Genomic DNA, 27,226 nt, shown 5'->3' with positions numbered 1-27,226 from the left:
AGAGTAGTTTCATCCGTAGTATTTTCCTCCCTCTGTTGACTTACATAATCAATTTTTGTTTTCTTTCCTGATGATCTTTTAGAAAAACAACTTTTAAAATCATGAGTAGAAATTGAGAAAATAAAAAATTAAATGTCTAGTTGTATAAATATATGTGTTCCCAACCCATTTAAATATGCTTTGTTTCTCATTTCTTTGCTGACCTGTAGCTGGTAAAGGTAAGTATTTTCATGATTTTTAAAATTAGATGTTTTTAAAAATTTTTAATGATACGCTGTTTGAGGAATATCATGATCTTGTTTACAGGATCAATCCCCTACTTTCTAGCCAAACCCAGAATATTTAAGTTAGCTTTATTGATTACAAAACAAAAAACGTCTACCACAACAAAAAAAGTAGAAACAACCTAATATCTACCATTCATACAGGCACAAGGGTAATAGCCATGAAGGTATTGTAATAACATGCAAAACAAATGGTCAATATATGTTAAGTGGAAAAAATGCTAAGTTATACATGCGGTATTATTTTCACTACATAAAAAAACACCCAATTGAAAAAGCAAAATATAGGTAGAATTACATCTAAAATATTCAGTGGATATGTTTTATTGGAGGCACTACTTGCTACTTTATTTCTTCTATATTTTTTCTTTGAAGTATGTATTTTTATTTATTTTTCACAAACCCAGTGCTTTGGAATGAAGTATAAATCTTAAAACTTAGAAAGAAGCTTATTTTTTAAAAAACAAAGCAAACCAATAACTAGGAAAAATAAAAAAAAAATTATAAAATCTAACTTACTGGAAGACAACCTTATCTTCTTGGGACATTACTAATATGTATTTATAGATTTCTCTAATAAGCAAATCTATTCCACTTCTTTTTTTCTTTGACTCTCTGGATATATAAAAATTCTAAGGGAAGAGAGTGAGCTGAAGGGGTGGGGATGAGGCTGGTGACCAATTTTTTCACCTAAAATATAACGTACTAGAGTTGCCAGATTGATGGACATTCTTTGGTTAAACTATCCTTTGTTCTTTCCAACCAAAATGCAGTGCACGTACCCTGGTTTTCATTGTCTCTCAGTTATATATGTAACATAATACAATGTGTGTGTCACATAATACAATATGAATAGTAGCATTTGTCTTCCAATAATAACTTAATATCAAAAATGAACCAGAAAATCTGCCATCTGTTTATTTTTAAGCTAAATATTTTTAAATTATTAAATTGAAATATAAACTAACATTTAATTTTGTGAACTTATTTTCATGATTGATCTGCTATGTTAAATTTCACACTTCATGGGGAAAGCATTTGTCTTTCTTTTACATTGAACATATTATTTCTAATAAATGTTCAATATTGGTTTGCTTATTTGTAATTCTAGGTTTCTGTGTTGATCAAAATTGTCATCATGCAAAAGTATTACTTATGTGTTATTTGCTGCAGAAAGCAAGATATGTTAATTCATATATCAGGTGTTGAATCAATTTAACCAAAAGAAGCTAAGCAGTTATTTGGATCAATAATAAAGGTGTGAACAAACTCCTTTGCTTTTCAGCAGAAAGTATGTATACATAAAACATGGACATACTATTCAGGCTGATCTAGGTAAAATTTTTAAATATTATACTCTTCCTATTAAAACCTACATATAAAAACCTACATATAAAAAGAGAAGTGGCACCTACTTTGCTGGGCCACTTTTAACTTCCTGTAAATTTTCAAGCTGTGTAGGAGTTTTGAATTATAAGAAGCGTATAATCAGATGTGAGTAATGGTAAATGCAGCTACAGGTGAACTCCTAAACATAGGCCAGTTTTAAATGTAGGACAGTAAATTGTATTATATTTCAAAAGGATCATTTGCTTCTTAGTTCAGCTCCGTGTTTTGCAGAGAGTAGTCTTGCCTGACAGCACCCTTTTAGTCCTTTTGATACTAGAGTCCCACTCCCAGACACCAGAGTGACCTCAGAATGCTAAAAAATGGCCTTCTTTTCTCATCCAGAGTGCCCCTTTACCTTTTTCTTTCCCTTTTCCTTTTGCATCCATGATTTCTCACAACACTAGGAGCAGGAACAGATGCAGTACCATGAGAATTTGTTGCAAAGAAAAAAGAAGTATTTTTAATATATATATTTTTTATTATACTTTAAGTTCTAGGGTACATGTACACATGCTGCTATAAAGACACAAGCGCACGTATGTTTATGTTTATTGCGGCACTATTCGCAATAGCAAAAAAGAAGTATTTCAATTATTTTTTTCAATCTCACATTCTCTCTGACTTAGATGCCTTTCCTGGGATTTGAATTCTTGAGCACTTAAGGGGCAGGTGGTGGTCAGTGCCCACCAAAAAGCCCCTCACTGATAGTCCTCACATTATTTTCTATGCCACCTATGTTCAAGTCTGTATTACCTATTTAAGTTGATACTGTCAGCCTACTTATTCTTTCCTCTTAACTTCCAACAGCTATTATCCTAATGAAAAAATTTAATTTTTAGGCTTGACTTACATAAAGCCTCTATAACTTCTTAAATCTATAGCTAATAATAATCTTTCTCAATTTGGGTTTCATTCCATCTACTGTTATCACACCTGGTGACAGTACCGCCTAAAGACGCTCGAGCATATATCCAACTGTTGCCATAGAAACTTCACCAGTATCCTCAATTACCAAGTCCCACATCTGTAGTTAGTCCATAGGTTAATCATCACAATTTATGACAGTTTTGCAGTATACTGCTTAAGCTCATAGCTTGTTGGTTTGTTTTGATAGTTGTCATATTGTTTCAGAAGACAGACTGAACTGAAATTTTCCATTATCAGAGAAATCTGAGTAACACCATGAATAATTTTCTGTTTAAAACTAGTCACCAGAATGTTGTGTTATAGTAACATTAATTGAAGATAATCCAGTATAACCCATTTTAAAGCCTTGGATTTGGTAATTGACTAAAAAGCATGTTTTGCATTGGATATAGATGATGCCTGTGTCTCTCAAGAGTAACATATAGGTATGTTATACCTGTAGAAAGCTATGTGAAAATATATCTTTATAAAAATAAGAAACTAGATAATATCTTAATGATATCTGATTTTCTATTTTACATTAGTTCATGAGGTAACTTTAAAGTGAAAGATGGCAGGGACGAAATGGGGAGATGTAGGTCAAAGGATACAAATTAGCAGATGTGTAGGATGAAAAGTCTAGAGATCTAATGTGCAACATGACAACTAGAATCCATAAAATTGTACTGTTAGTGATTTTTGTTAAGTAAGTAGATTTTAGCTGCCCTCTCACAAAAAAAGTAGCTACGTGAGATGACAGATTTGTTAATTTGCTTCTGTATTGTAACCATTTTACTATCTATATGTATCCCTTAACATCATGTTGTAAAGCTTAAATACACATACACACAATTTTATTACTAAAGAAGCATTTCATCCGTATTACATCTGTTTCACCCCTCCTAGCTTTGATGGTATTGTTGCCTTACATTTCACATTACAGATTTTTTTTTTTTTTTTTTTTTTTTGGTGGGGTTGGGGGTGGCGGGTGGGATGGGAATGGAGTCTCACTCTGTAGCCCAGGCTGGAGTGCAGTGGCACAATCTCAGCTTACTGCAACCTTCGCCTCCCGGGTTCAAGCGATTCTCCTGCCTCAGCCTCCCAAGTAGCTGGGATTACAGGTGCCTGCCACCATGTCCAGCTAATTTTTTGTGTTTTTTGGTAAGAGATGGGGTTTCACCATGTTGGTCAGGCTGGTGTCGAACTCCTGGCCCCAGGTGATTCACCCACCTCAGCCTCCCAAAGTGCTGGGATTACAGGCGTGAGCCATCTTGCCCGTCAGTTTTCAGTAATGTTATAAACACTTGTGTTCATTGCTATTATTTTGTTTAAAACAAGGGCCAGAGGGCCAGCAAACTGAAACTGAGTGCCTGTTCTTGAAAATGAAGTTTTATTGAAACACAGCCTATCTACCTACCTTTCTCTCTCTCTCTCCCCCCCTCTCCCCACCCCCCATCCCCTGCCACCCCATTTCATTCAGGGAGGTCAAGACTGTTACTTTTTTATTTATTTCTTCCATAAATTCATGGAAACTAAGACTATACTGCCACATGGTAATGTAGTTTTGCATGAAATGTTCTGAATGGTGCTGATCTGATGTAGAAAGAAAGAAGTAAAAATGTTTGGTCTTCACAGCCTGTGTTTTAAAAATAGAATGATTCCTAAGAACACATTTCCCTTTCATAAAATTACAGCCCTGGAGAAATCGAAGGTTGTTGATTTTCTTAAATAAAAATTTTAATGGGTTTGTTTGCCTGTCTGTTTTTTCTGAGTAGAGTCTGTATTTGTGACTCAAAGTGCTATCATTAGTATCATTTTCATCACCAATGGTAATTGTTTGAAAAGTAATTTTCCATTCATGTGTGTCATTTGGAAAGACTTGTTACCTTAGCAGATATATGGTTTGGAATGGTATTTCCTGAGAAAAGTACTTTATAAATTTACAAAAATATGATTTAATTATAGAAATGAACTATAGATCTTTTTTTCAGAAACACATTTTTTATTTAAAGATTGTATGCCCATTTTTTAATTGCTTCTACAAATCTTTATAGTAAGAGAAAGATTTTTATCACTATCCTGTTCTCAACAGATTAACCATTAATGGGCATTATTTTTAACTCCTGTTGTAACCTTCTCTGGTGAAAGAAATAAGGTATAAAATTTAGCAGATGTTTTATAAAGCTAGTAATTTAGTTTCATAAAAATGATACTAAAAGAAGTTTTTGCTGAGATAAATGGAAAAATGAATATTCTAAGATACATTTTTTAAAATACAAAAGAATCTTCCAGTTTTATAAAATGTATGATTTGCAGTTTTAATATTCTGTCTCCTATTCATCTGATATTATTTCACATTACATTATCATATATTTAACTTTATATTAAAAGACTCAGAAGAATAAAATACAAAAGAAGTTCAATTGTATATTAGTTCAGGAAAAACTGTTTTGTGTTCATCCAGTTAATTTATCCCATGTAATGTATTTAATCATTCAGGTAATTATTAAATGTAAAGGTATAAGTATGATACTTTCTCCACGGATTATAACCTTATACCCTACACATCAATAAGCTGCCATTCATTGATTACTTGCTATATTCACCTTTTCCTATCTGTCATTGATGTGAGATGTACATTAGTTTGTGTATCATTTTTTAGTGTGATTCTGAAGACCCTTCAGCTTGAATTATATAGTTCTTCCATCTACAAATATGGCTGAAAGTTGAACTTGACATGGATCAATATGATCTGGGCTAAATATCTAAATGTGACTGATTATGTTAGCATCATGTCCACAGATCAATATCGAGTTTTATTATGAGTCTGACTCTATAATTGGGTTTAATCAATAAACTTTTGTCTCTTTTCCTTTACAATTTTAAGACTGTACTATATAGGTTTTACAAACTACACTTAGCTTACATTTAGGACTCTGCTTTTCTTATGATGACCAGAAAGAGATCTATCTGTGAATTTTAAGGAACAATGGAGCTTCAGTTTTACCATTGTGAGAAGAGTCCACTTTTATCTTGATAACTGATTGCTTGCTCAGTATGTGCTATGTTTCTAACAGAGCTAATGTAATAACACCCCAGCACTCCTTTGGGGTAGTGTGTGGCTTTTTCTCTCTATACTTAGTAAATAACTCACATTGAAGACTTTGACAAAACATACCATTAATGAAAGCAATCATAAAAGCTTGCCTTTTGATAAACCCGCAGGGTCTACAGGAGTTGAAAGATGCAATCTGTAAAGAACAATAAATTTGGGCCTTTGATTGAAGTGCCATTTGGGACGTTAAGCTTTGTCTGCATATTTGCGCAAACATGATGCTCCCTTTTTCCTGTCTCTTAAACTTGAAGCTTGAGAGCGCTCATTGCCATTTTTACATTAAGGATGGTCCCATTAAAAGCTCCATACAAAAAGAAGACTGGAAGTGATCCAGCTGAAGCGTGTGTGTTCAATTCTGCCCTAGTTTGCCATTTGGAAAGCAGACTCCTGGGCATCATTGCTGTTTTTTATGAATAGATGTTGGTTCTTTTCTAGTCAATTCCATCAGTAAATGGAGATTTAAAATACAACTTTTCTCAGAGTTGGAAAATAAGATTAGTCCTCTGATGGATATTAGAAATAGCTTTGAACGGAAATGGAATTACTGCATTCTAAATGATTTATAGATTTTTTGCTGTTGTTTTTACTTAGGCTTCATAAAGTTTGCAATTTATGTTAATATGCTGAACTCTTGGCATCATATTTCATGTGATAAAAGGTAGTCTTCTGTTTGACTCATGCATTTTGTGTTCTTCACAACCTGTATCTGTCCATAATTAAGCCTGAAAAGTAAATATACTATACATGCTTTCCTGAATTTACAGATGCAGATCGTTTTCAGAAACATGGTATGGATGAGTTTATTTCTGCAAACCCCTGCAAGCTGGATCATGCCTTCCTTTTTAGAATACTCCAGAGGCAGACTTTGGATCACAGACTGAATGATTCCTATTCTTGCTTGGTGAGTACAAGTCTATCTATCTAGTCCCCTATAAGTTGGAGTAAAAGATTTTAGAAAGTGAGAAATACTTATTATAAACCAACATTTTATTCCTGACTCATTTAATAATGGTAGTTGGAGTGAGGGATAAAGGATTCCAATCGATTGCTTCCCAATTTGAAAATTATACACTTGAAGACCACTGCTGTGCCACTCAATAGACAGGAGAATAGACTCAAATAGATGCTAAACTGTGGTTTATCAGTCCCTTTAAAGAAGGCTCAGTGAAAATAGAAGTCTTTAAATAAAGATTTTTTAAAACCTCTGTTATAGGACGTACAGACATTTTAAGGTTGAAGTTCTGTTCCCCAGATGTTGACCCCTCACGTTTCACTTTTGTTCTTAGAAGGACAACCTAAGTGGCAGGAGAAAGAAAGAGTGGAATTAACAATACGGAAGGAGCTGTACATAACAAAGGAAAGTTTTAGTTTCATCTAGCCATCCAAAGTATAACTTGAATTCCTTGACAAAAGGAAAGGAGTGAATTAAATTGAGTAAACTGTTTCCTAGTATGTGTTGAAATTGTAGCCAAAATTTGGGATATGAAGTATAATTTATTTAAAAGGAATGTTTGACACCTCAGAATATAGGGACTAAACTTTATAACCTAAAAGTTATGTGTTTTTCCAAGCATTTACATTGTCAATAGCAATTCATCTGAAATTTTTGCAGCCAGAAAAATGCCTATTTCTATCACCACTTTAATCTCTTGGACACTGAACATAGTACAGGTTGAATATCCTTTATCCAAAATGCTTGGGACCAGAAATGTTTCAAATATTGAATTTTCTTCAGATTTTGGAATATTTGCGTTATATGTACAAGGTGAGCATCCTCAATCCAAAAATCCAAAATCAATTTATTTTGAGCTTTGTTAAAAGAAAAACCTTAGCCTAATTAAGTTTAACAGAGTTTAATTGGGCAAAGAAGAATTCATGAATCAGGCAGCCTCCCAAGCCAGGATAGGCTCAGAGACTCCGGCGCAGCCACGTGGTGGAAAAAGCTTTATAGACAGAAAAAGGAAAGTGATGTACAGAAAACAGAAGTAAGGTACAGAAACAGCCAAATTGGTTACAGCTCAGCATTTCCCTTATTTGAACACAGTTTGAACAGTTGGCCACCTTTGATTGGCCAAAACTCAGTTATTGGCACAATAGTAGACTACTGTGTATTTACAACTCCATTTCGTTTATAATTCACGATGTGTAGAGAAACCTTTAGGCTGAACTTAAAATATGTAAGGAGGCAGCTTTAGGCTAAACTTGATTTAAAAGCATCATGCAGATGCTCAAATATTTTGGATTTTGGAGCTCTGCAGGTCTGGGACTTTTGGATTTGGGATGCTCAACCTGAAACTTCATGCAATAAAGTTACATTCTGTTTAAGATTTCAGACAAAATGCCCCCCCACCGCCTTCATTGGAGATACTTCAGAGAGGAAGAAGTGAAACAACTTAGTGCCATGCTGACACTAACAGTTCATTAATTCATTTATAGATTGTTTATTAAGTATAATTTAAACCTGATCCAACTCAAACTTTACAATCACGTGGAGAGTAAAACATATCATCTCAAAATCCTATTCTATCTTTCCATGGACAAACACATACAGTGAACATCAATAAGGGATAGTGTCCTCTTGGATTCCACTCAAAGACATTATTCAATTATCAAAAGCTGTTTTGATTTTGTTGATGACCACCAGTGTAATATGGAGTCTGAGGAGAATGCTACAAGGTCTTCCACTGCACCTAGAGAGGAGTAAATGTGATTTGCTTAGAAAGTGTTTTGGAGGCAGATGACTGTGAATATAAATCATGGCTCAACAACTGATTTGCAGTGTGGTCTTGGACAATTCACTTAATATCCCTGAGCTTTAGCTTATTTATCTGCAACGTGGAAACCATATAAATACCACACCCGATGGTTATTCTCTTACTCCTTTTCTTTTCTTCCTCCTTTCCTTTATTGCCTTCTCACCTTTTTCTCATTATTCTTTTATTTCTCTTACATGATTACCCTGCCCGCTTTTAAAACTCTCTATACTCCCTTCTTTTCTTTTACTATCTTATAAATCCGTATAATTCATCAAGATATTTTATAAGCCAGCTCCACTTGACCTGTCCTCCAGGTTTAGCCACATAAACTGCCTGCTGTGTTCAGGTGGCATGCATACACACACATTCTAACATCTCATTTCAGGAGGAACAGAAACTGCTAATATAAAGCATTAACTCTGTTATATTGTTCATAGGAAGACAAACAGAATGAGAAAAATATCCCAGATATTTAAGTTCCCAAATAGTACATGTATACCGCTGCTAAACTTAATGACATTTTCTTTTAGTTCACTTTATAAAACTTTTCCTGAGCAGGAAATTTCATCTATAATGTCGTCTTTCTTTTTTTAATTGATTCGTAAAGAGACTGAGATTTTTGGAGTAACACTCTTTGTGTGTGATAATTTAGATCCTATGAATAAATTTGACTAATTTTGAATGACAGTGGAGAAGCACAAGTTACCCATGCCTTGCTGTGACAGTAAAAAGAGAATAGCATTAGGTTGCCAGTGTCCCAAATCAGTTTCAAAATTGATGACATTAGCTCTTCATGAAACATACCACTAATAAAATAAATGTCAAGATACTTTCATGCAGCTTCTGCTTATAAGGCCTAAAAGTGCCTTCAGGAAAGCAAATCATAGTATAGAAAGAAAAAACATGTATATCTATTCTTTTTTTATTTTGCAGGGATGGTTTAGCCCTGGCCAAGTCTTTGTGTTAGATGAGTACTGTGCCCGTTATGGTGTGAGAGGCTGTCACAGACATCTCTGCTACCTTGCAGAACTGATGGAACATTCAGAAAATGGTGCTGTCATTGACCCTACCCTGCTCCATTACAGCTTTGCATTCTGTGCCTCTCATGTGCACGGCAACAGGTATTTTTACTTGCAAATACAAAGTGAAATGTATGGGGTTGACTATGGAAAAGAGAGAAAAATGTGCTTTGCCATTATCACCTAGTAACAGATTTTAAATAGCAAACACTTCTTACAAGGAAAAAAAAAAGAGAAAAAAGTGTGCATCAATATGCTGTTGATTTAGATGGGCTACACTTTATGTTTCTTTTTGCTGGTAAAGCCACTCGAAAGAGAGAGAGAGAAAAAATATGAGATTAGAAACTGCCTTTTAGTTCTTATATACCACCTCGTAGTAAGTCTGAACAGCCTTAAGTATCCCTATGATTCCTGTTGTAATGCATACATGTGCCTGGGTAGGATGTGTTGATAGGTCTGTGTGTAACTAATAATCATTGCTTTTCCTCTGTGGAATTAATTTTCACTGATAAAACAAGATAAAAAATGGGGTTTATGTAGAGTCACTTCTCAGCCGCTTCCCTAATCCACACTTTAGGAACAAGTACTCTTGTTTTACCAGGATGCCAAAAAAAATTCCCTAATGTTGGCCTCCACAGCTATCTATCTCTGGGCTTAAAAATCTGTCCATATCATGCCGCGTGTGGTGGCTTACATCTGTGATCTTAGCACTTTGAGAGGCCGAGGAGGGTGGATCACCTGAGGCCAGGAGTTGGAGACCAGCCTGGCCAACTGAGTGAAACCACATCTCTATCAAAAACATAAAAAATTAGCTGGGCGTGGTGGTGCATGTCTGTAATCCCAGCTACTTGGGAGGCTGAGGTAAAAGAATCGCTTGAACCCAGGAGGCAGAGGTTGCAGTGAGCCAAGATCATGCCACTGCACTCCAGCTCTGTCTTAAAAATAATAATAGAACAGAACAGAACAGGCTCTGTCTTAAAAATAATAATAATAAAAATAAAAAATAAATAAAAATCTGTCCATATCACTCCCTTTCTCTTAATCTTGCTCAATACATATTTGATTAATGAATGAATGACTTCATTATTTGTGTTAATGTCTTTTCCATTTAATGGCCCATTAACTTTTTATTCATCTTTTTCTTTTCCCTCCTATCACCAATTTGTGAACATCAATATTCTCTTCCCATAGTGCCCCTTAACATTCTCTTTTTTACATTTCCATTGTTTATCCTAATTCTGGCCTTCATTTTTTTCTGGCCTATGTATCTGAATTTATCTCTCTACTGCCTTTTTCTTTCTATAGTATTCTACCAATCGTCAAAAAAATTATCGAATAACTTTACCACACTCTTTTTCAAAAAGCTTAAGTGATTTTTGATTATTGAATTAAAAATAAATTCCAAGTGATAGCATCAACATTTTCCCATTACCATCCTCTTCCATCTACCCATTCTTATCTCCACAAAATTTTACCACAGAAAATCTGTTTATTCTCCATGTTTTTCTTTTTTCCAGTTTTAAAAAGTCAAATATCACAAAACTCATCTTAGAAGACTTCAATTAACTCATTCAGACACTAAGAACTTTTTATCTGTACTTATCTCATTACCTTTGTCATATATACTTACATGCTAGATGTGTGTACGTGCACACACACACACACACCTGCTTCTGTTCCACTAGATCATATTTTATAGGCAAAAATCAGTTCTCATTCACCTGTTATCCTCCACGTACCTAAAACAGTGTGTTACATATTGTAGGTACACAATAAATATCTGTTGAAGTCCCCAGTGCTGCCATTTCTCAGCCTACAATAAAATAAGATTGATCCTTGTCTCACAGTCTATTCAGGTTTTCACTTTATTTTGGAGCCCGGCCTTGATTTGAAATTAGGAGGATGTTGCTGATTTTAATAGTTTTTTTCCCCACTATCTCACACTCAACCCTCTGCACTTAGAAAATGTGGGGGTACAGGAGTCAGTCAGGGTGGCTAACTGTTGATAGGAGCTGTTTTACTAAAACTGTCTCTTGTCTCCTGACTGTCTCAGTTCCTTCTGACTAGTAGATATCAAAAAATAGACATTCCAGCACTAGGCAGACCTCTAAAATGCAAGAGGATGAGAAGGTTTCAGTGAAACAGACAAACCCAAAGCAAATTGTATAATCAGAATATTTTATTCATCCACACAGAAAGGTAAAATTAAATTGGGAACCTAAAGTGGGAAATTCAGCTAATGTGCCCCCAAAATATATGTGTTTGAGACACATTGTAATGGAAAGTTACTGAGGCAACAAGGAGCTACTGCTGCTGCCTGGGAGGCAGCCTGATTTGACTCTACTGGTTGCCATAGTTACTTTTATTCTGTAAAACTATTGTTTTCTTTATAATGATACTCTGTAATGTGTAATTCAAGGTATGTTTATATGTTGATGCATATATTATCTTTAATATTGCACATGAAATCCACTTTCCCAAAGTTTAAACTGTGTATACATTCAGGTATCTCTGGTATTGTTTTAGAATCGAAATTTGAATCAGTCTCTGATTCAGCATTGAGGTATCATATAGCTTAAGAAGAAGAAAGGAAGAAATATAGGTTTGAGGGAAATTTGAGCCTCAATTTAGGATAGAAATAATCCAAGATAAGCTGAAAGTTATGGCGTTTCCTGTGACGTTTACAGTCCAACAGATGTCATTCAGAAATACCATGCTGCCACAGTGAAAGAACAGAAAGAGGCAAAAGATCTTCACTTGAATCCCGGCTCTGAAATTTGCAAACTGACCCATGCTCAACAAATCACTTAACCTTTCTGAAACTCAGAGTTATCATACATAAAAGGGGCAAATACTAATGTGAAGATACTACATAATTATAAAATACTATCAGTATTGATTACTCTTACTATTCTAATATATTTTTCTTTGCCATTTAACCCAAGAGGATATAAATTGTGAGATGAAGAAAAAAGTAAAAAATATGTAATTAGGACTGTACCTCATGCTAAATAGAAATATTTCAATGTGTATGTAATTATATTCCTAATTTCTTTGTTAATGGAATATTCAGGTTTTGGCAACCTCCGCTTGTGAGAATGTGCTTCTCTTATCCATGTCTGTAGCATCTGATATTTATACAGACTTTTGTTTAAAACTACTGGCAATGTCAAGTCTGATTTTTCTACAGTGTTTGCCGTAGTCTTATTTCATGATCATTTTTACATCCGTCAAGACACATATTCAGAGAGTCGTTTTGCTCATTACCTGAACTACCTCTGTCATAAATTCAAAAGGAGAAAAGATTTCCTTTTGTTATTGACTGAAGTGAAGGACAACAGTGCTGTCTGGATTTGAAATTTTTCAGGGAGCACATCCTATTGCACAGCGTTGAGCTCTCTAGGTGTGTTCTTTCTGTACAGATACATCTCTGAATAGCACTCTTAGTGTTTCAGAAATAAAAGAATAGAGTTAAACAGAAAGGGTCTGGCTGGTACTAAGACTGAGGAAGAGAGAGAAAAAGAAAGGAAGAAAGAAAAAGTGAGTCAAGGACAGAAAGAGACCCACTCATGCAGGATGACAGCCACACACATCTCTGAATAACACAACCACTCATTCAGCCATAGTGCCTCTGAGGACTGACAGGAAGGAGAAAAGAGGCTTTCAGGGACAATGCTTCATAGGGCAAAGTTCTAGGTTGATATGTGTGGTTATACATCTTGGTTTTGTAAGTCAGGCTGAGGGTGGAGAAACTGAAGCAGCAACACAAAATGGCTTTTATGTCCCAATTTAATGTAAGGCATACAGTGTATTCACTGACTCCTCTACAGTTTTGTAGGGCCGTCTTAGAGCTGCTGCATGCCTGACAAAGGCCAGCTCAGATGTGCTTGCTTTCAAGTACAGGGCACAAGAGTACAACATGACTGTAGTTTTATATATAAAATAATCTCAATTTTCTATGGATTCCAGATTATATCACAAAGTTGTTAAGTAACCTTAATGGGCATCAGTCAAATCATCATATCATAATACCTCTGTCTTCACAGGTGCTAACATTGCCCCTTGACTGTCACTTCAGAAATTATGCCTCCAACTTCCAATCTGTAATTTTAGAGACAGTGTGCATTTTTTGAGAAAAAACGTAGATAATTGCATCACATAGGATCATCAAAAGTGTTCACTTAATTCTAGTCTTAGATATGTGACTATATAGAAATTAAGTATAAATGACACACATGTTGTAAATGGAGAGACTCACTTTGGGGGCAGGTGAGCAACCAGATGAAAGGTCATAAGCAAGGTTATCCTTAGGTAATGTACCTCAACTGACAGGTTTTATGCCATGTGCTAAATGTGCAAAGGCAGAAGGGATGGGTATTGGGGAGAATAAGGATTTTTTTTAATTTTATCAAAAACTGTAGAACAACCCTAAATCTACCTTAAGCAGACTTTCCTAGCATTATTGATACTCACCCAACCTCAAGTTCAATACTGAAGCAAGATAATTGTGCCTTTCAAAACAAAACAGACAAAACCAGAGAAAAAGAAAAGGGGAAGGGAAAGACTTGGTGTGTTGGAAATATCTGTGAGTGAGGAATCAGAACATCTGTGTTCCTGTTCTGGCTCTTCTACTGATGAACTACTTAACTTTGAGCAAATGGTTTTAATCTGTCCGAGCCTCAGTTTCTCCATATGTACCTTGTGAGTAATAACATTAATGCTACCTACTCAATATGGTTCCTAAATAGGTCAAATAAAATTCTATAAATACTTTGTAAACGATGAAATATTGCTTAAATAGCATGTAGTAATTTTTTTATGCAGTGTATTAGTTAAGTGAGCTTTTGGGGATTGTTCTGTGAAACACTGCAGTACTCAGGTGAATTTTGTTATGACAACATACCACAAACAGGTTTCAGTCAGGAGGATGAGACTGGAAGAGGACTGAGTCAGTGCCTCACCTCATCTCCTCACCTCATGGGGAAAAGCTGTGCTGAAGTTCTGGGACCTCCCCGCCTACCACCCCCATGTTGCTGGAAAACACTGTGGGTCCCAGAGGGGAGTGGCAAAGACAGCAAAAAGCAGGAGCCTAGAACCCCGTCATCCAGGATAAGTATGTAGACAGACTGCAATTTGGGAAATAGTTGCCAAGGTTACCTAATTAATTTCCTCTGTCTTCCTTCCACACCTTCCATTCAAACTGTGCAACTCCTGGATCTTTGTGAGATATTAAATAAAACAGCCTACTGAAGGTCTGAGGAAGAGACAAGGCAAAGGAAATTTTTTAGTATATGTTAGACTATATCACGTTAACAATGAACAGAAACAAGGGTTACACCTTGACATAGCTTTTCTTAAACATCATACCTTTAGAGCCTTCTTCTCTTCAATAGTTAGGTATGGGACAAAGTTTTTGGGTCTTGAGTTGGATCTTCTTATTTTTAACATAGTAAGTTTTTCAAAAACAGTATGTAATGCTGTATGTAGAAACAATCAAAGAAAGCTCTATATGTACATAGGTGTTATTTACCACTACCATTGCCATTCCAGTTTGATATTTGTAGATCTATGTTGATGTACAAAATTGGCTTGTTATTTTACTTTCTCATACTGGTTTTATCAGGATTGGGTATCTAGGTTATTGTAGCCACATAAAATGAACTGGGGAGCTTTCCCACTTGCTCTGTATAAGACTTGAATGGTTTTTTGTAGTTTACCAGTATCTCATCTTTTAAACCAGTAGTCCTCAACCTTTTTGGCACCAGTGACCGGTTTCATAGAAGACAATTTTTCCATGGATGGGGTGGAGCAGTAGGATGGGGGATGGTTTTGGGATGAAACTGTTCCACCTCAGATCATCAGGCATTACTTAGATTCTCATAAGCGGCACATAACTTGTATGCACAGTTCACAATAGGGTTCAGGTTCCTGTGAGAATCTAATGCCGACACTGATCTGACAGGAGGTGGAAGTCAAGCAGTACTCGCTTGCCTGCCGCTCACCTCCTGCTGTGTGGCCCAGTTCCAAACAGGCCATGGATTGGTACCAGTCCACAGCCCGGGTGTTGGGGACCCCTTTTTTAAACCTTCTGGGCTTGGGGATTTATTTGTGGAAAGATTTTTAACTGTTGTAGTTTATGTTGTAGCTACAGAAATTCTCAGGCTTTCTATTTATTCTTGAGTCAGTTTGGGCAAGTTATGATTTTCTGGGAAATGGTAGATTTCATTTATTAAATGTATTGATATTAAGTTATTCAAGTTGTTTTCTTTGTATTTTTTGCTCAATCTACAATTCTTCCCTTCCTCAGCCTAATATTGTTCATTTTTACCTTCTCTCTCTTTTTTTCTCGTAATCCATCAAGTTTATTGGTCTTTTCAAAGGAGCAACTTTTGGCTTTGTTGAATTCTATTGTTTCTTTTTTAGATACACTTTTTATTTTACAATAATTTTAGAATACAGAAAAGTTACTAAGAGAGTGCATAGAGTTTTCGTATTTCCGTTTCCCTTAATGTTATTGTCACACATTTGTCAAAACTAAGAAATCAAACTAAGAAATCAACACTGGCACACTAGTATTAACTGAACACCAGTCCTTATTCAGATTTCACCAGTTTTTTATTTGTTTTTATTTATTTATTTATTTTTATTTTTATTTATTATTATTATACTTTAGGTATATCTCCCAATGCTATCTCTCCCCCCTCCCCCCACCCCACAACAGTCCCCAGAGTGTGATGTTCCCCTTCCTGTGTCCATGTGTTCTCATTGTTCACTTCCCACCTATGAGTGAGAATATGCAGTGTTTGGTTTTTTGTTCTTGTGATAGTTTAATGAGAATGATGATTTCCAATTTCATCCATGTCCCTACAAAGGACATGAACTCATCCTTTTTTATGGCTGCATAGTATTCCATGGTGTATATGTGCCACATTTCCTTAATCCAGCCTATCATTGATGGGCATTTGGGTTGGTTCCAAGTCTTTGCTATTGTGAATAATGCCGCAATAAACATACGTGTGCATGTGTCTTTATAGCAGCATGATTTATAGTCCTTTGCGCATATACCCAGTAATGGGATGGCTGGGTCAAATGGTATTTCTAGTTCTAGATCCCTGAGGAATCGCCACACTGACTTCCACAATGGTTGAACTAGTTTACATTCCCACCAACAGTAGAAATGTGTTCCTATTTCTCCACATCCTCTCCAGCACCTGTTGTTTCCTGATTTTTTAATGATTCCCATTCTAACTGGTGTGAGATGGTATCTCATTGTGGTTTTGATTTGCATTTCTCTGATGGCCAGTGATGGTGAGCATTTTTTCATGTGTTTTTTGGCTGCATAAATGTCTTCTTTTGAGAAGTGTCTATTCATGTCATTTGCCCACTTTTTGATGGGGTTGTTTTTTTCTTGTAAATTTGTTGGAGTTCATTGTAGATTCTGGATATTAGCCCTTTGTCAGATGAGTAGGTTGCGAAAATTTTCTCCCATTTTGTAGGTTGCCTGTTCACTCTGATGGTAGTTTCCTTTGCTGTGCAGAAGCTCTTGAGTTTAATTAGAACCCAATTGTCAATTTTGGCTTTTGTTGCCATTGCTTTTGGTGTTTTAGACATGAAGCCCTTGCCCATGCCTATGTCCTGAATGGTAATGCCTGGGTTTTCTTCTAGGGTTTTTATGGTTTTAGGTCTAACGTTTAAATATTTAATCCATCTTGAATTGATTTTTGTATAAGGTGTAAGGAAGGGATCCAGTTTCAGCTTTCTACATATGGCTAGCCAGTTTTCCCAGCACCATTTATTAAATAGGGAATCCTTTCCCCATTGCTTGTTTTTCTCAGGTTTGTCAAAGATAACATAGTTGTAGATATGCGGCATTATTTCTGAGGGCTCTGTTCTGTTCCATTGACCTATATCTCTGTTTTGGTACCAGTACCATGCTGTTTTGGTTACTGTAGCCTTGTAGTATAGTTTGAAGTCAGGTAGCGTGATGCCTCCAGCTTTGTTCTTTTGGCTTAGGATTGACTTGGTGATGCGGGCTCTTTTTTGGTACCATATGAACTTTAAAGTAGTTTTTTCCAATTCTGTGAAGAAAGTCATTGGTAGCTTGATGGGGATGGCATTGAATCTGTAAATTACCTTGGGCAGTATGGCCATTTTCACGATATTGATTCTTCCTACCCATGAGCATGGAATGTTCTTCCATTTGTTTGTATCCTCTTTTATTTCCTTGAGCAGTGGTTTGTAGTTCTCCTTGAAGAGGTCCTGCACGTCCCTTGTGAGTTGGGATTCCTAGATATTTTATTCTCTTTGAAGCAATTGTGAATGGGAATTCACTCATGGTTTGGCTCTCTGTTTGTCTGTTATTGGTGTATAAAAATGCTTGTGATTTTTGTACTTTGATTTTGTATCCTGAGACTTTGCTGAAGTTGCTTATCAGCTTAAGGAGATTTTGGGCTGAGACAATGGGGTTTTCTAGATATACCATCATGTCATCTGCAAACAGGGACAATTTGACTTCCTCTTTTCTTAATTGAATACCCATTATTTCCTTCTCCTGCCTAATTTCCATGGCCAGAACTTCCAACACTATGTTGAATAGGAGTGGTGAGAGAGGGCATCCCTGTCTTGTGCCAGTTTTCAAAGGGAATGCCTCTGGTTTTTGCCCATTCAGTATGATATTGGCTGTGGGTTTGTCATAGATAGCTCTTATTATTTTGAGATATGTCCTATCAATACCTAATTTATTGAGAGTTTTTAGCATGAAGGGTTGTTGAATTTTGTCAAAGGCCTTTTCTGCATCTATTGAGATAATCATGTGGTTTTTCTCTTTGGTTCTGTTTATATGCTGGATTACATTTATTGATTTGCATATATTGAACCAGCCTTGCATCCCAGGGATGAAGCCCACTTGATCATGGTGGATAAGCTTTTTGATGTGCTGCTGGATTCTGTTTGCCAGTATTTTATTGAGGATTTTTGCATCAATGTTCATCAAGGATATTGGTCTAAAATTCTCTTTTTTTGTTGTGTCTCTGCCCGGCTTTGGTATCAGGATGATGCTGGCCTCATAAAATGAGTTAGGGAGGATTCCCTCTTTTTCTATTGATTGGAGTAGTTTCAGAAGGAATGGTACCAGTTCCTCCTTGTACCTCTGGTAGAATTCAGCTGTGAATCCATCTAGTCCTGGACTCTTTTTGGTTGGTAAGCTATTGATTATTGCCACAATTTCAGCTCCTGTTATTGGTCTATTCAGAGATTCAACTTCTTCCTGGTTTAGTCTTGGGAGAGTGTATGTGTCGAGGAATTTGTCCATTTCTTCTATATTTTCTAGTTTATTTGCATAGAGGTGTTTGTAATATTCTCTGATGGGAGTTTGTATTTCTGTGGGATCAGTGGTGATATCCCCTTTATCATTTTTTATAGCATCTATTTGATTCTTCTCTCTTTTTTTCTTTATTAGTCTTGCTAGCGGTCTATCAATTTGGTTGATCCTTTCAAAAAACCAGCTCCTGGATTCATTAATTTTTTGAAAGGTTTTTTGTGTCTCTATTTCCTTCAGTTCTGCTCTGATTTTAGTTATTTCTTGCCTTCTGCTAGCTTTTGAATGTGTTTGCTCTTGCTTTTCTAGTTCTTTTAATTGTTTTGTTAGGGTGTCAATTTTGGATCTTTCCTGCTTTCTCTTGTGGGCATTTAGTGCTATAAATTTCCCTCTACACACTGCTTTGAATACATCCCAGAGATTCTGTTATGTTGTGTCTTGGTTCTCGTTAGTTTCAAAGAACATCTTTATTTCTGCCTTCATTTTGTTATGTACCCAATAGTCGTTCAGGAGCAGGTTGTTCAGTTTCCACGTAGTTGAGCGGTTTTGAGTGAGATTCTTAATCCTGAGTTCTAGCTTGATTGCACTGTGATCTGAGAGATAGTTTGTTATAATTTCTGTTCTTTTACATTTGCTGAGAAGAGCTTTCCTTCCAAGTATGTGGTCAATTTTGGAACAGGTGTGGTGTGGTGCTGAAAAAAATGTATATTCTGTTGATTTGGGGTGGAGAGTTCTGTAGATGTCTATTAGGTCCACTTGGTGCAGAGCTGAGTTCAATTCCTGGGTATCCTTGTTGACTTTCTGTCTCGTTGATCTGTCTGATGTTGACAGTGGGGTGTTAAAGTCTCCCATTATTAATGTGTGGGAGTCTAAGTCTCTTTGTAGGTCACTCAGGACTTGCTTTATGAATCTGGGTGCTCCTGTATTGGGTGCATATATATTTAGGATAGTTAGCTCTTTTTGTTGAATTGATCCCTTTACCATTATGTAATGGCCTTCTTTGTCTCTTTTGATCTTTGTTGGTTTAAAGTCTATTTTATCAGAGACTAGGGTTGCAACCCCTGCCTTTTTTTGCTTTCCATTTGCTTGGTAGATCTTCCTCCATCCTTTTATTTTGAGCCTATGTGTGTCTCTGCACGTGAGATGGGTTTCCTGAATACAGCACACTGATGGGTCTTGATTCTTTATCCAATTTGCCAGTCTGTGTCTTTTAATTGGAGCATTTAGTCCATTTACATTTAAAGTTAATATTGTTATGTGTGAATTTGATCCTGTCATGATGATGTTAGCTGGTTATTTTGCTCATTAGTTGATGCAGTCTCTTCCTAGTCTCGATGGTCTTTACATTTTGGCATGATTTTGCAGCAGCTGGTACCGGTTTTTCCTTTCCATGTTTAGTGCTTCCTTCAGGAGCTCTTTTAGGGCAGGCCTGGTGGTGACAAAATCTCTCAGCATTTGCTTATCTGTAAAGTATTTTATTTCTCCTTCACTTATGAAGCTTAGTTTGGCTGGATATGAAATTCTGGGCTGAAAATTCTTTTCTTTAAGAATGTTGAATATTGGCCCCCACTCTCTTCTGGCTTGTAGAGTTTCTGCCGAGAGATCCGCTGTTAGTCTGATGGGCTTCCCTTTGAGGGTAACCCGACCTTTCTCTCTGGCTGCCCTTAACATTTTTTCCTTCATTTCAACTTTGGTGAATCTGACAATTATGTGTCTTGGAGTTGCTCTTCTCGAGGAGTATCTTTGTGTCGTTCTCTGTATTTCCTGAATCTGAATGTTGGCCTGCCTTGCTAGATTGGGGAAGTTCTCCTGGATAATATCCTGCAGAGTGTTTTCCAACTTGGTTCCATTCTCCCCGTCACTTTCAGGTACACGAATCAGACGTAGATTTGGTCTTTTCACATAGTCCCATATTTCTTGGAGGCTTTGCTCGTTTCTTTTTATTCTTTTTTCTCTAAACTTCCCTTCTTGCTTCATTTCATTCATTTCATCTTCCAGGGCTGATACCCTTTCTTCCATTTGATCGCATCGGCTCCTGAGGCTTCTGCATTCTTCACGTAGTTCTCAAGCCTTGGCTTTCAGCTCCATCAGCTCCTTTAAGCACTTCTCTGTATTGGTTATTCTAGTTATACATTCTTTTAAATTTTTTTCAAAGTTTTCAACTTCTTTGCCTTTTGTTTAAATATCTTCCCGTAGCTCGGAGTAATTTGATCGTCTGAAGCCTTCTTCTCAGCTCGTCAAAGTCATTCTCTGTCCAGCTTTGTTCCGTTGCTGGTGAGGAACTCCGTTCCTTTGGAGGAGGAGAGATGCTCTGCTTTTTAGAGTTTCCAGTTTTTCTGCTCTGTTTTTTCCCCATCTTTGTGGTTTTATCTACTTTTGGTCTTTGATGATGGTGATGTACAGATGGGTTTTTGGTGTGGATGTCCTTTCTGTTTGTTAGTTTTCCTTCTAACAGACAGGACCCTCAGCTTCAGGTCTGTTGGAGTTTGCTAGAGGTCCACTCCAGACCCTGTTTGCCTGGGTACCAGCAGTGGTGGCTGCAGAACAGCGGATTTTCGTGAACTGTGAATGCTACTGTCTGATCGTTCCCCTGGAAGTTTTGTCTCAGAGGAGTACCCGGCCGTGTGAGGTGTCAGTCTGCCCCTACGGGGGGATGCCTCCCAGTTAGGCTGCTCAGGTGTCAGGGGTCAGGGACCCACTTGAGGAGGCAGTCTACCCATTCTCAGATCTCCAGCTGCGTGCTGGGAGAACCACTGCTCTCTTCAAACCTGTCAGACAGGGACATTTAAGTCTGCAGAGGTTACTGCTGTCTTTTTGTTTGTCTGTGCCCTGCCCCAAGAGGTGGAGCCTACAGAGGCAGGCAGGCCTCCTTGAGCTGTGGTGGGCTCCGCCCAGTTCAAGCTTCCTGGCTGCTTTGTTTACCTAAGCAAGCCTGGGCAATGGCGGGCGCCCCTCCCCCAGCCTCGCTGCTGCCTTGCAGTTTGATCTCAGACTGCTGTGCTAGCAATCAGCGAGACTCTGTGGGCGTAGGACCCTCTGAGCCAGGTGTGGGATATAATCTCCTGGTGCGCCGTTTTTTAAGCCCGTCGGAAAAGTGCAGTATTAGGGTGGGAGTGACCCGATTTTCCAGGTGCCGTCTGTCACCCCTTTCTTTGACTAGGAAAGGGAACTCCCTGACCCCTTGCGCTTCCCGAGTGAGGCAATGCCTCGCCCTGCTTCGGCTTGCACACGGTGTGCTGCACCCCCTATCCTGCGCCCACTGTCTGGCACTCCCTAGTGAGATGAACCCAGTACCTCAGATGGAAATGCAGAAATCACCCGTCTTCTGCGTCGCTCACACTGGGAGCTGTAGACCGGAGCTGTTCCTATTCGTCCATCTTGGCTCCTCCCCCCAAATTTCACCAGTTTTTTAAATTAATGTCCTTTTTTCTGCTCCAAGATTCAATTCAGGATACCAAGTTGCTTAATTGTCATGATTCTAACAGTTTCTTAGGGGTTTTTTGTTTGTTTTTCGTGACCTTGACAGTTTTGAGGAGTACTAGTCAAGTGTTTTATCCAATGTCCCTCACTTTGGGTTTGTCTGACATTTTCATGATTAGCCTGAGATTATGACTTTTTGTAAAGAGATGAAATAACCCTTCTCATCACATTCTATCAGGGAGTACATAATATCCGCGTGACATCCTGGTAGTATTTGTCACATTTCTCTACTGTAAAGATGTCATTTTTATTTTTTTCATACTCTATTTTGAAGAAAATAGCTAAGTCCAATACACACTGAAGAGGAGACAGGAAATAAACCCCAACTCCTAGAAGGAGAACTATCTGCATAAGTTTCAGAATTCTTCTGTAAGGAATATATGTCTCTTCTTTCCAATTTATTTATTTATTTAACCATTTGTTTATATCCGTATAGATCCATGTGCAGTTGCTTTGTATCTTGGATTACAATCTAATAATATCTAAATTACTTTGTTGCTCAGATTGTTCCTGCTGTAGCCATTGAAAGCTCTTTTATACTGGCTGCCTTTGGTATGCCCCACTCGTTTGGTTTTTGAGCACTTTCTTAGTTTCTGGCAATCTGACATGCTGCAAGCTCATCCTTTATTTTCCCTACTCTAGACCAAGAATTAATCAGTTCTCCAAGGGGCTCTGGTTTTGTTATTGTTGTTGTTGTTTGTTTGTTTGTTTTTTAGAGAATGGTATTTAGAAACCAAGATCTACGTGACATGTGTGCTTATTTCTGCTGGATAAATCATAGCTTCCAGGCCCTCTCAGTTGGACAGAGCTAGGTGGTATATGATGTATACTAAACCATGAGTTCATACTGACATCTCCAACTGGAATCTAGGACATCAGCATTCATTTCAGCATGCTTTTCTTCCTTATCTTTAACTTATCTTTTCAACAGTGAGAAATCTTACTTCCACTATCCATTTACAAAATTGTTCAACCCCTGAACTTCATGCAAAGCAGTTTTGGAATTCGTCAACTACGCTATGGTACTTGTCTACAGAACATTTCAGTTTCCAGTCAAAACATTGTTTTCCAAAGATCAATAGGAAAGCAGCTTTTTCTCCCACCCTCCTTAGTGAGGTTATGTCATCTTTCCTAACTTCTTATGTTAGAGGTGTAACTCACTACTTGTCAGCTTTTCTTCTTTTCTAAGAGTTTAGGGCTGTAACTTCCCCCACTAAATTCTGTTTTTACTACATATAGAAATGTCTTATGTACTATTTAATTAAAATTCATTCTAAGTAATTTTAACTTTTCATAATTTATTGACACAAGGTTATTTATAAGTACGTTTTAAAATATCTTGGGAGGTTGAGGCAGGAGAATGGCGTGAACCCAGGAGGCAGAGCTTGCAGTGAGCCGAGATCATACCACTGCACTCCAGCCTGGACAACAGAGCAAGACTCCGTCTCAAAAAAAAAAAAAAATCTAAGAATATGAAGCTTTTTTGGTTATTTTCTTTAGAACTGATTTCTTACCTAATTCCTTTGTGTTCAGAAAATGTGATCTGTATGATACAAATTCTTTATTACTTGTTGAGATTTCCTTTGTGGCCAAATATGTGTCAAATATTATAAATGTTTTCTGTCACTTGAAAAAAAATGTATGTATTCTTTAGGCAGTGCAAACAGGATTTGTGTGGTTAAGATCTTCTAAAGTCTTAATAATTGTTGCCTGTTTTATCTGTGGGGTTATGACCAAGGTGAGTGGTGATCTACCACTGTCGTAGTGGTTTTTGCTTTCTATTTCTGTAAATTTTTGCTTGGTATATTTTGAAGCTGGTTTTTGGGGGTTTGCTTTTTGTTGGGACAAGATCTCATTCTGTCACCCAGGTTGGTCTCAGACTCCTGGGCTCAAGTGATCTTCCTCCTTGACTTCCCAAATTGCTGGGATGACAGGTATGAGCCACTGTGCCTGGCCCAAGGCTGTTCTGTATTAGAGCTTAAGATTGTTAGATATTCCCAGTAGATGGACATTATTATCATCATTTGGTGATGTTCATCATAACTAATAATGATTTTTGCATGATATGTAGGTGATTATTAATGTAGCTTTCTTTTGATGAGTGTTTGTCTGATATAGGTTTATTCACATGGTTAGTCTTTCTATATTCTTGTACTTTAGTGTTTTATAAATAGCAAACTAGATGTTTTTTTTCTTTTTTTTTCTATTATACTTTAAGTTTTAGGGTACATGTGCACAACGTGCAGGTTTGTTACATATATATACATATGCTATGTTGGTGTGCTGCACCCATTAACTCGTCATTTAACATTAGGTATATCTCCTAATGCTATCCCTCCCCCTCCTCTCACCCCACAATAGGCCCCAGTGTGTGATGTTCCCCTTCCTGTGTCCATGTGTTCTCATTGTTCAATTCCCACCTATGAGTGAGAACATGCGGTGTTTGGTTTTTTGTCCTTGTGATAGTTTGCTAAGAATGATGGCTTCCAGCTTCATCCATGTCCCTACAAAGGACATGAACTCATCCTTTTTATGGCTGCATAGTATTCCATAGTGTATATGTGCCACATTTTCTTAATCCAGTCCATCATTGTTGGACATTTGGGTTGGTTCCAAGTCTTTGCTATTGTGAATAGTGCCACAATAAACATACGTGTGCATGTGTCTTTATAGCAGCATGATTTCTAATTCTTTGGGAATATACCCAGTAATGGGATGGCTGGGTCAAATGGTATTTCTAGTTCTAGATCCCTGAGGAATCGCCACACTGACTTCCACAATGGTTGAACTAGTTTACAGTCCCACTAACAGTGTAAAAGTGTTCCTATTTCTCCACATCCTCTCCAGCACCTGTTGTTCCCTGACTTTTTAATGATTGCCATTCTAACTGGTGTGAGATGGTATCTCATTGTGGTTTTGATTTGCATTTCTCTGATGGCCAGTGAGGATGAGCATTTTTTCGTGTGTCTTTTGGCTGCATAAATGTCTTCTTTTGAGAAGTGTCTGTTCATATCCTTCACCCACTTTTTGATGGGGTTGTTTGTTTTTTTCTTGTAAATTTGTTTGAGTCCATTGTAGAGTCTGGATATTAGCCCTTTGTCAGATGAGTAGATTGCAAAAATGTTCTCCCATTCTATAGGTTGCCTCTTCACTCTGATGGTAGTTTCTTTTGCCGTGCAGAAGCTCTTGAGTTTAATTAGATCCAATTTGTCAATTTTGGCTTTTGTTGCCATTGCTTTTGGTGTTTTAGACATGAAGTCCTTGCCCATGCCTATGTCCTGAATGGTATTGCCTAGGTTTTCTTCTAGGGTTTTTATGGTTTTAGGTCTAACATTTAAATCTTTAATCCATCTTGAATTAATTTTTGTATAAGGTGTAAGGAAGGGATCCAGTTTCAGCTTTCTACATATGGCTAGCCAGTTTTCCCAGCACCATTTATTAAGTAGGGAATCCTTTCCCCATTTCTTGTTTTTGTCGGGTTTGTCAAAGATCAGACTGTTGTAGATGTGTGGTATTATTTCTGAGGGCTCTATTCTGTTCCATTGATCTATATCTCTGTTTTGGCACCAGTACCATGCTGTTTTGGTTACTGTAGCCTTGTAGTATAGTTTGAAGTCAGGTAGTGTGATGCCTCCAGCTTTGTTCTTTTGGCTCAGGATTGTCTTGGCGATGTGGGCTCTTTTTTGGTTCCATATGAACTTTAAAGTAGTTTTTTCCAATTCTGTGAAGAAAGTCATTGGTAGCTTGATGGGGATGGCATTGAATCTATAAATTACCTTGGGCAGTATGGCCATTTTCAGGATATTGGTTCTTCCTACCCATGAGCATGGAATGTTCTTCCATTTGTTTGTATCCTCTTTTATTTCCTTGAGCAGTGGTTTGTAGTTCTCCTTGAAGAGGTCCTTCACGTCCCTTGTAAGTTGGATCCCTAGGTATTTTATTCTCTTTGAAGCAATTGTGAATGGGAGTTCACTCATGATTTGGCTCTCTGTTTGTCTGTTATTGGTATATAAGAATGCTTGTGATTTTGGCACATTGATTTTGTATTCTGAGACTTAATAGCAAACTAGATTTTGATTTTTCAATATGACAATTTCTGTCTTAATTAGTTTGGTCCATTTACATTTATCATGTAATTGATAAAAGTAAATCACATATTAATAAAAGTAAATCCATTTCTACCAATTTGTTTTAGGCTTTCTTTTTTGTCTCATGTTCTATAAACTTTTTGTTTTCTTTTTATTGGTATACTTTTTGTTTCATTGAAGTTATTTTCTTCAATTCTTTTTTTTTCTCTTAACAGTTTATATTTTCCAACAATTATATTTGAGATTTACCAGGCATGTTGCTGAAATTTTAAAGTCTTATGCTAATCAGCAAATTTCTCCTCCTAGGTAGTTCAGAGTCCTTAGAATATTACCCTCCAGTCTTCCCCTTTCTGGCTTACATGCTTAAATTGTGTGGTATTTTAGTTATATTCTTTTTTTCCCTAAGCTTGTAAATTAATATTATTTTTATTATTTTGTACTCAGTATTTGCTTAGATTTAGAAACAATTTTCCTTTTTTCTGAGGAATGTTCTTTAGACTTTCCTATAAATGGACTCCTATACACTGTGAATTGTTATTGGGAATTTCTTTTGTTTCATCCTAATTTTTCAAAGAAAGGTTTGCTAGGTATACAGTGCTAGGTTGATGGTTATTTTCTCTTAGAACTTTGAAGATACTCATTTTCTTCTGATTTTCTTTGTTGATATTAAAAAGGCTCTTGGCAGGACAGGTGAGGTGGCTCACAACTTTAATCCCAGCACTTTGGGAGGCCGAGGCGGGCGGATCACCAGGTCAGCAGGTTGAAACCAGCCTGGCCAATATGTTGAAACCCCATCTCTACTAAAAAATACAAAAATTAGCCAGGCATGGTGCCACGCACCTGTCGTCCCAGCTACTCAGGAGGCTGAGGCAG

At 37.0% G+C, this 27,226-nt stretch overlaps 1 protein-coding gene across 3 annotated transcripts in view; it reads left to right on the top strand.

Moving 5' to 3' along the window:
• CADPS2 (calcium dependent secretion activator 2) overlaps positions 1-27,226 on the top strand; it is a 567,688-nt gene that overhangs the window by 389,958 nt on the left and 150,504 nt on the right. For all 3 annotated transcript variants that reach the window (XM_024250127.3, XM_054559726.2, XM_054559723.2), the window contains exons 12-13: positions 6,459-6,595; positions 9,384-9,571. In XM_024250127.3, coding sequence (XP_024105895.1) covers positions 6,459-6,595; positions 9,384-9,571 — 325 coding nt within the window. The remainder of the gene's footprint in view (positions 1-6,458; positions 6,596-9,383; positions 9,572-27,226) is intronic.

This window comes from Pongo abelii, chromosome 6 (assembly GCF_028885655.2).
Source record: "Pongo abelii isolate AG06213 chromosome 6, NHGRI_mPonAbe1-v2.0_pri, whole genome shotgun sequence".
Classification (NCBI taxonomy): Eukaryota; Metazoa; Chordata; class Mammalia; order Primates; family Hominidae; genus Pongo; species Pongo abelii.
This window is presented reverse-complemented; position numbering and strand designations above follow the sequence as displayed.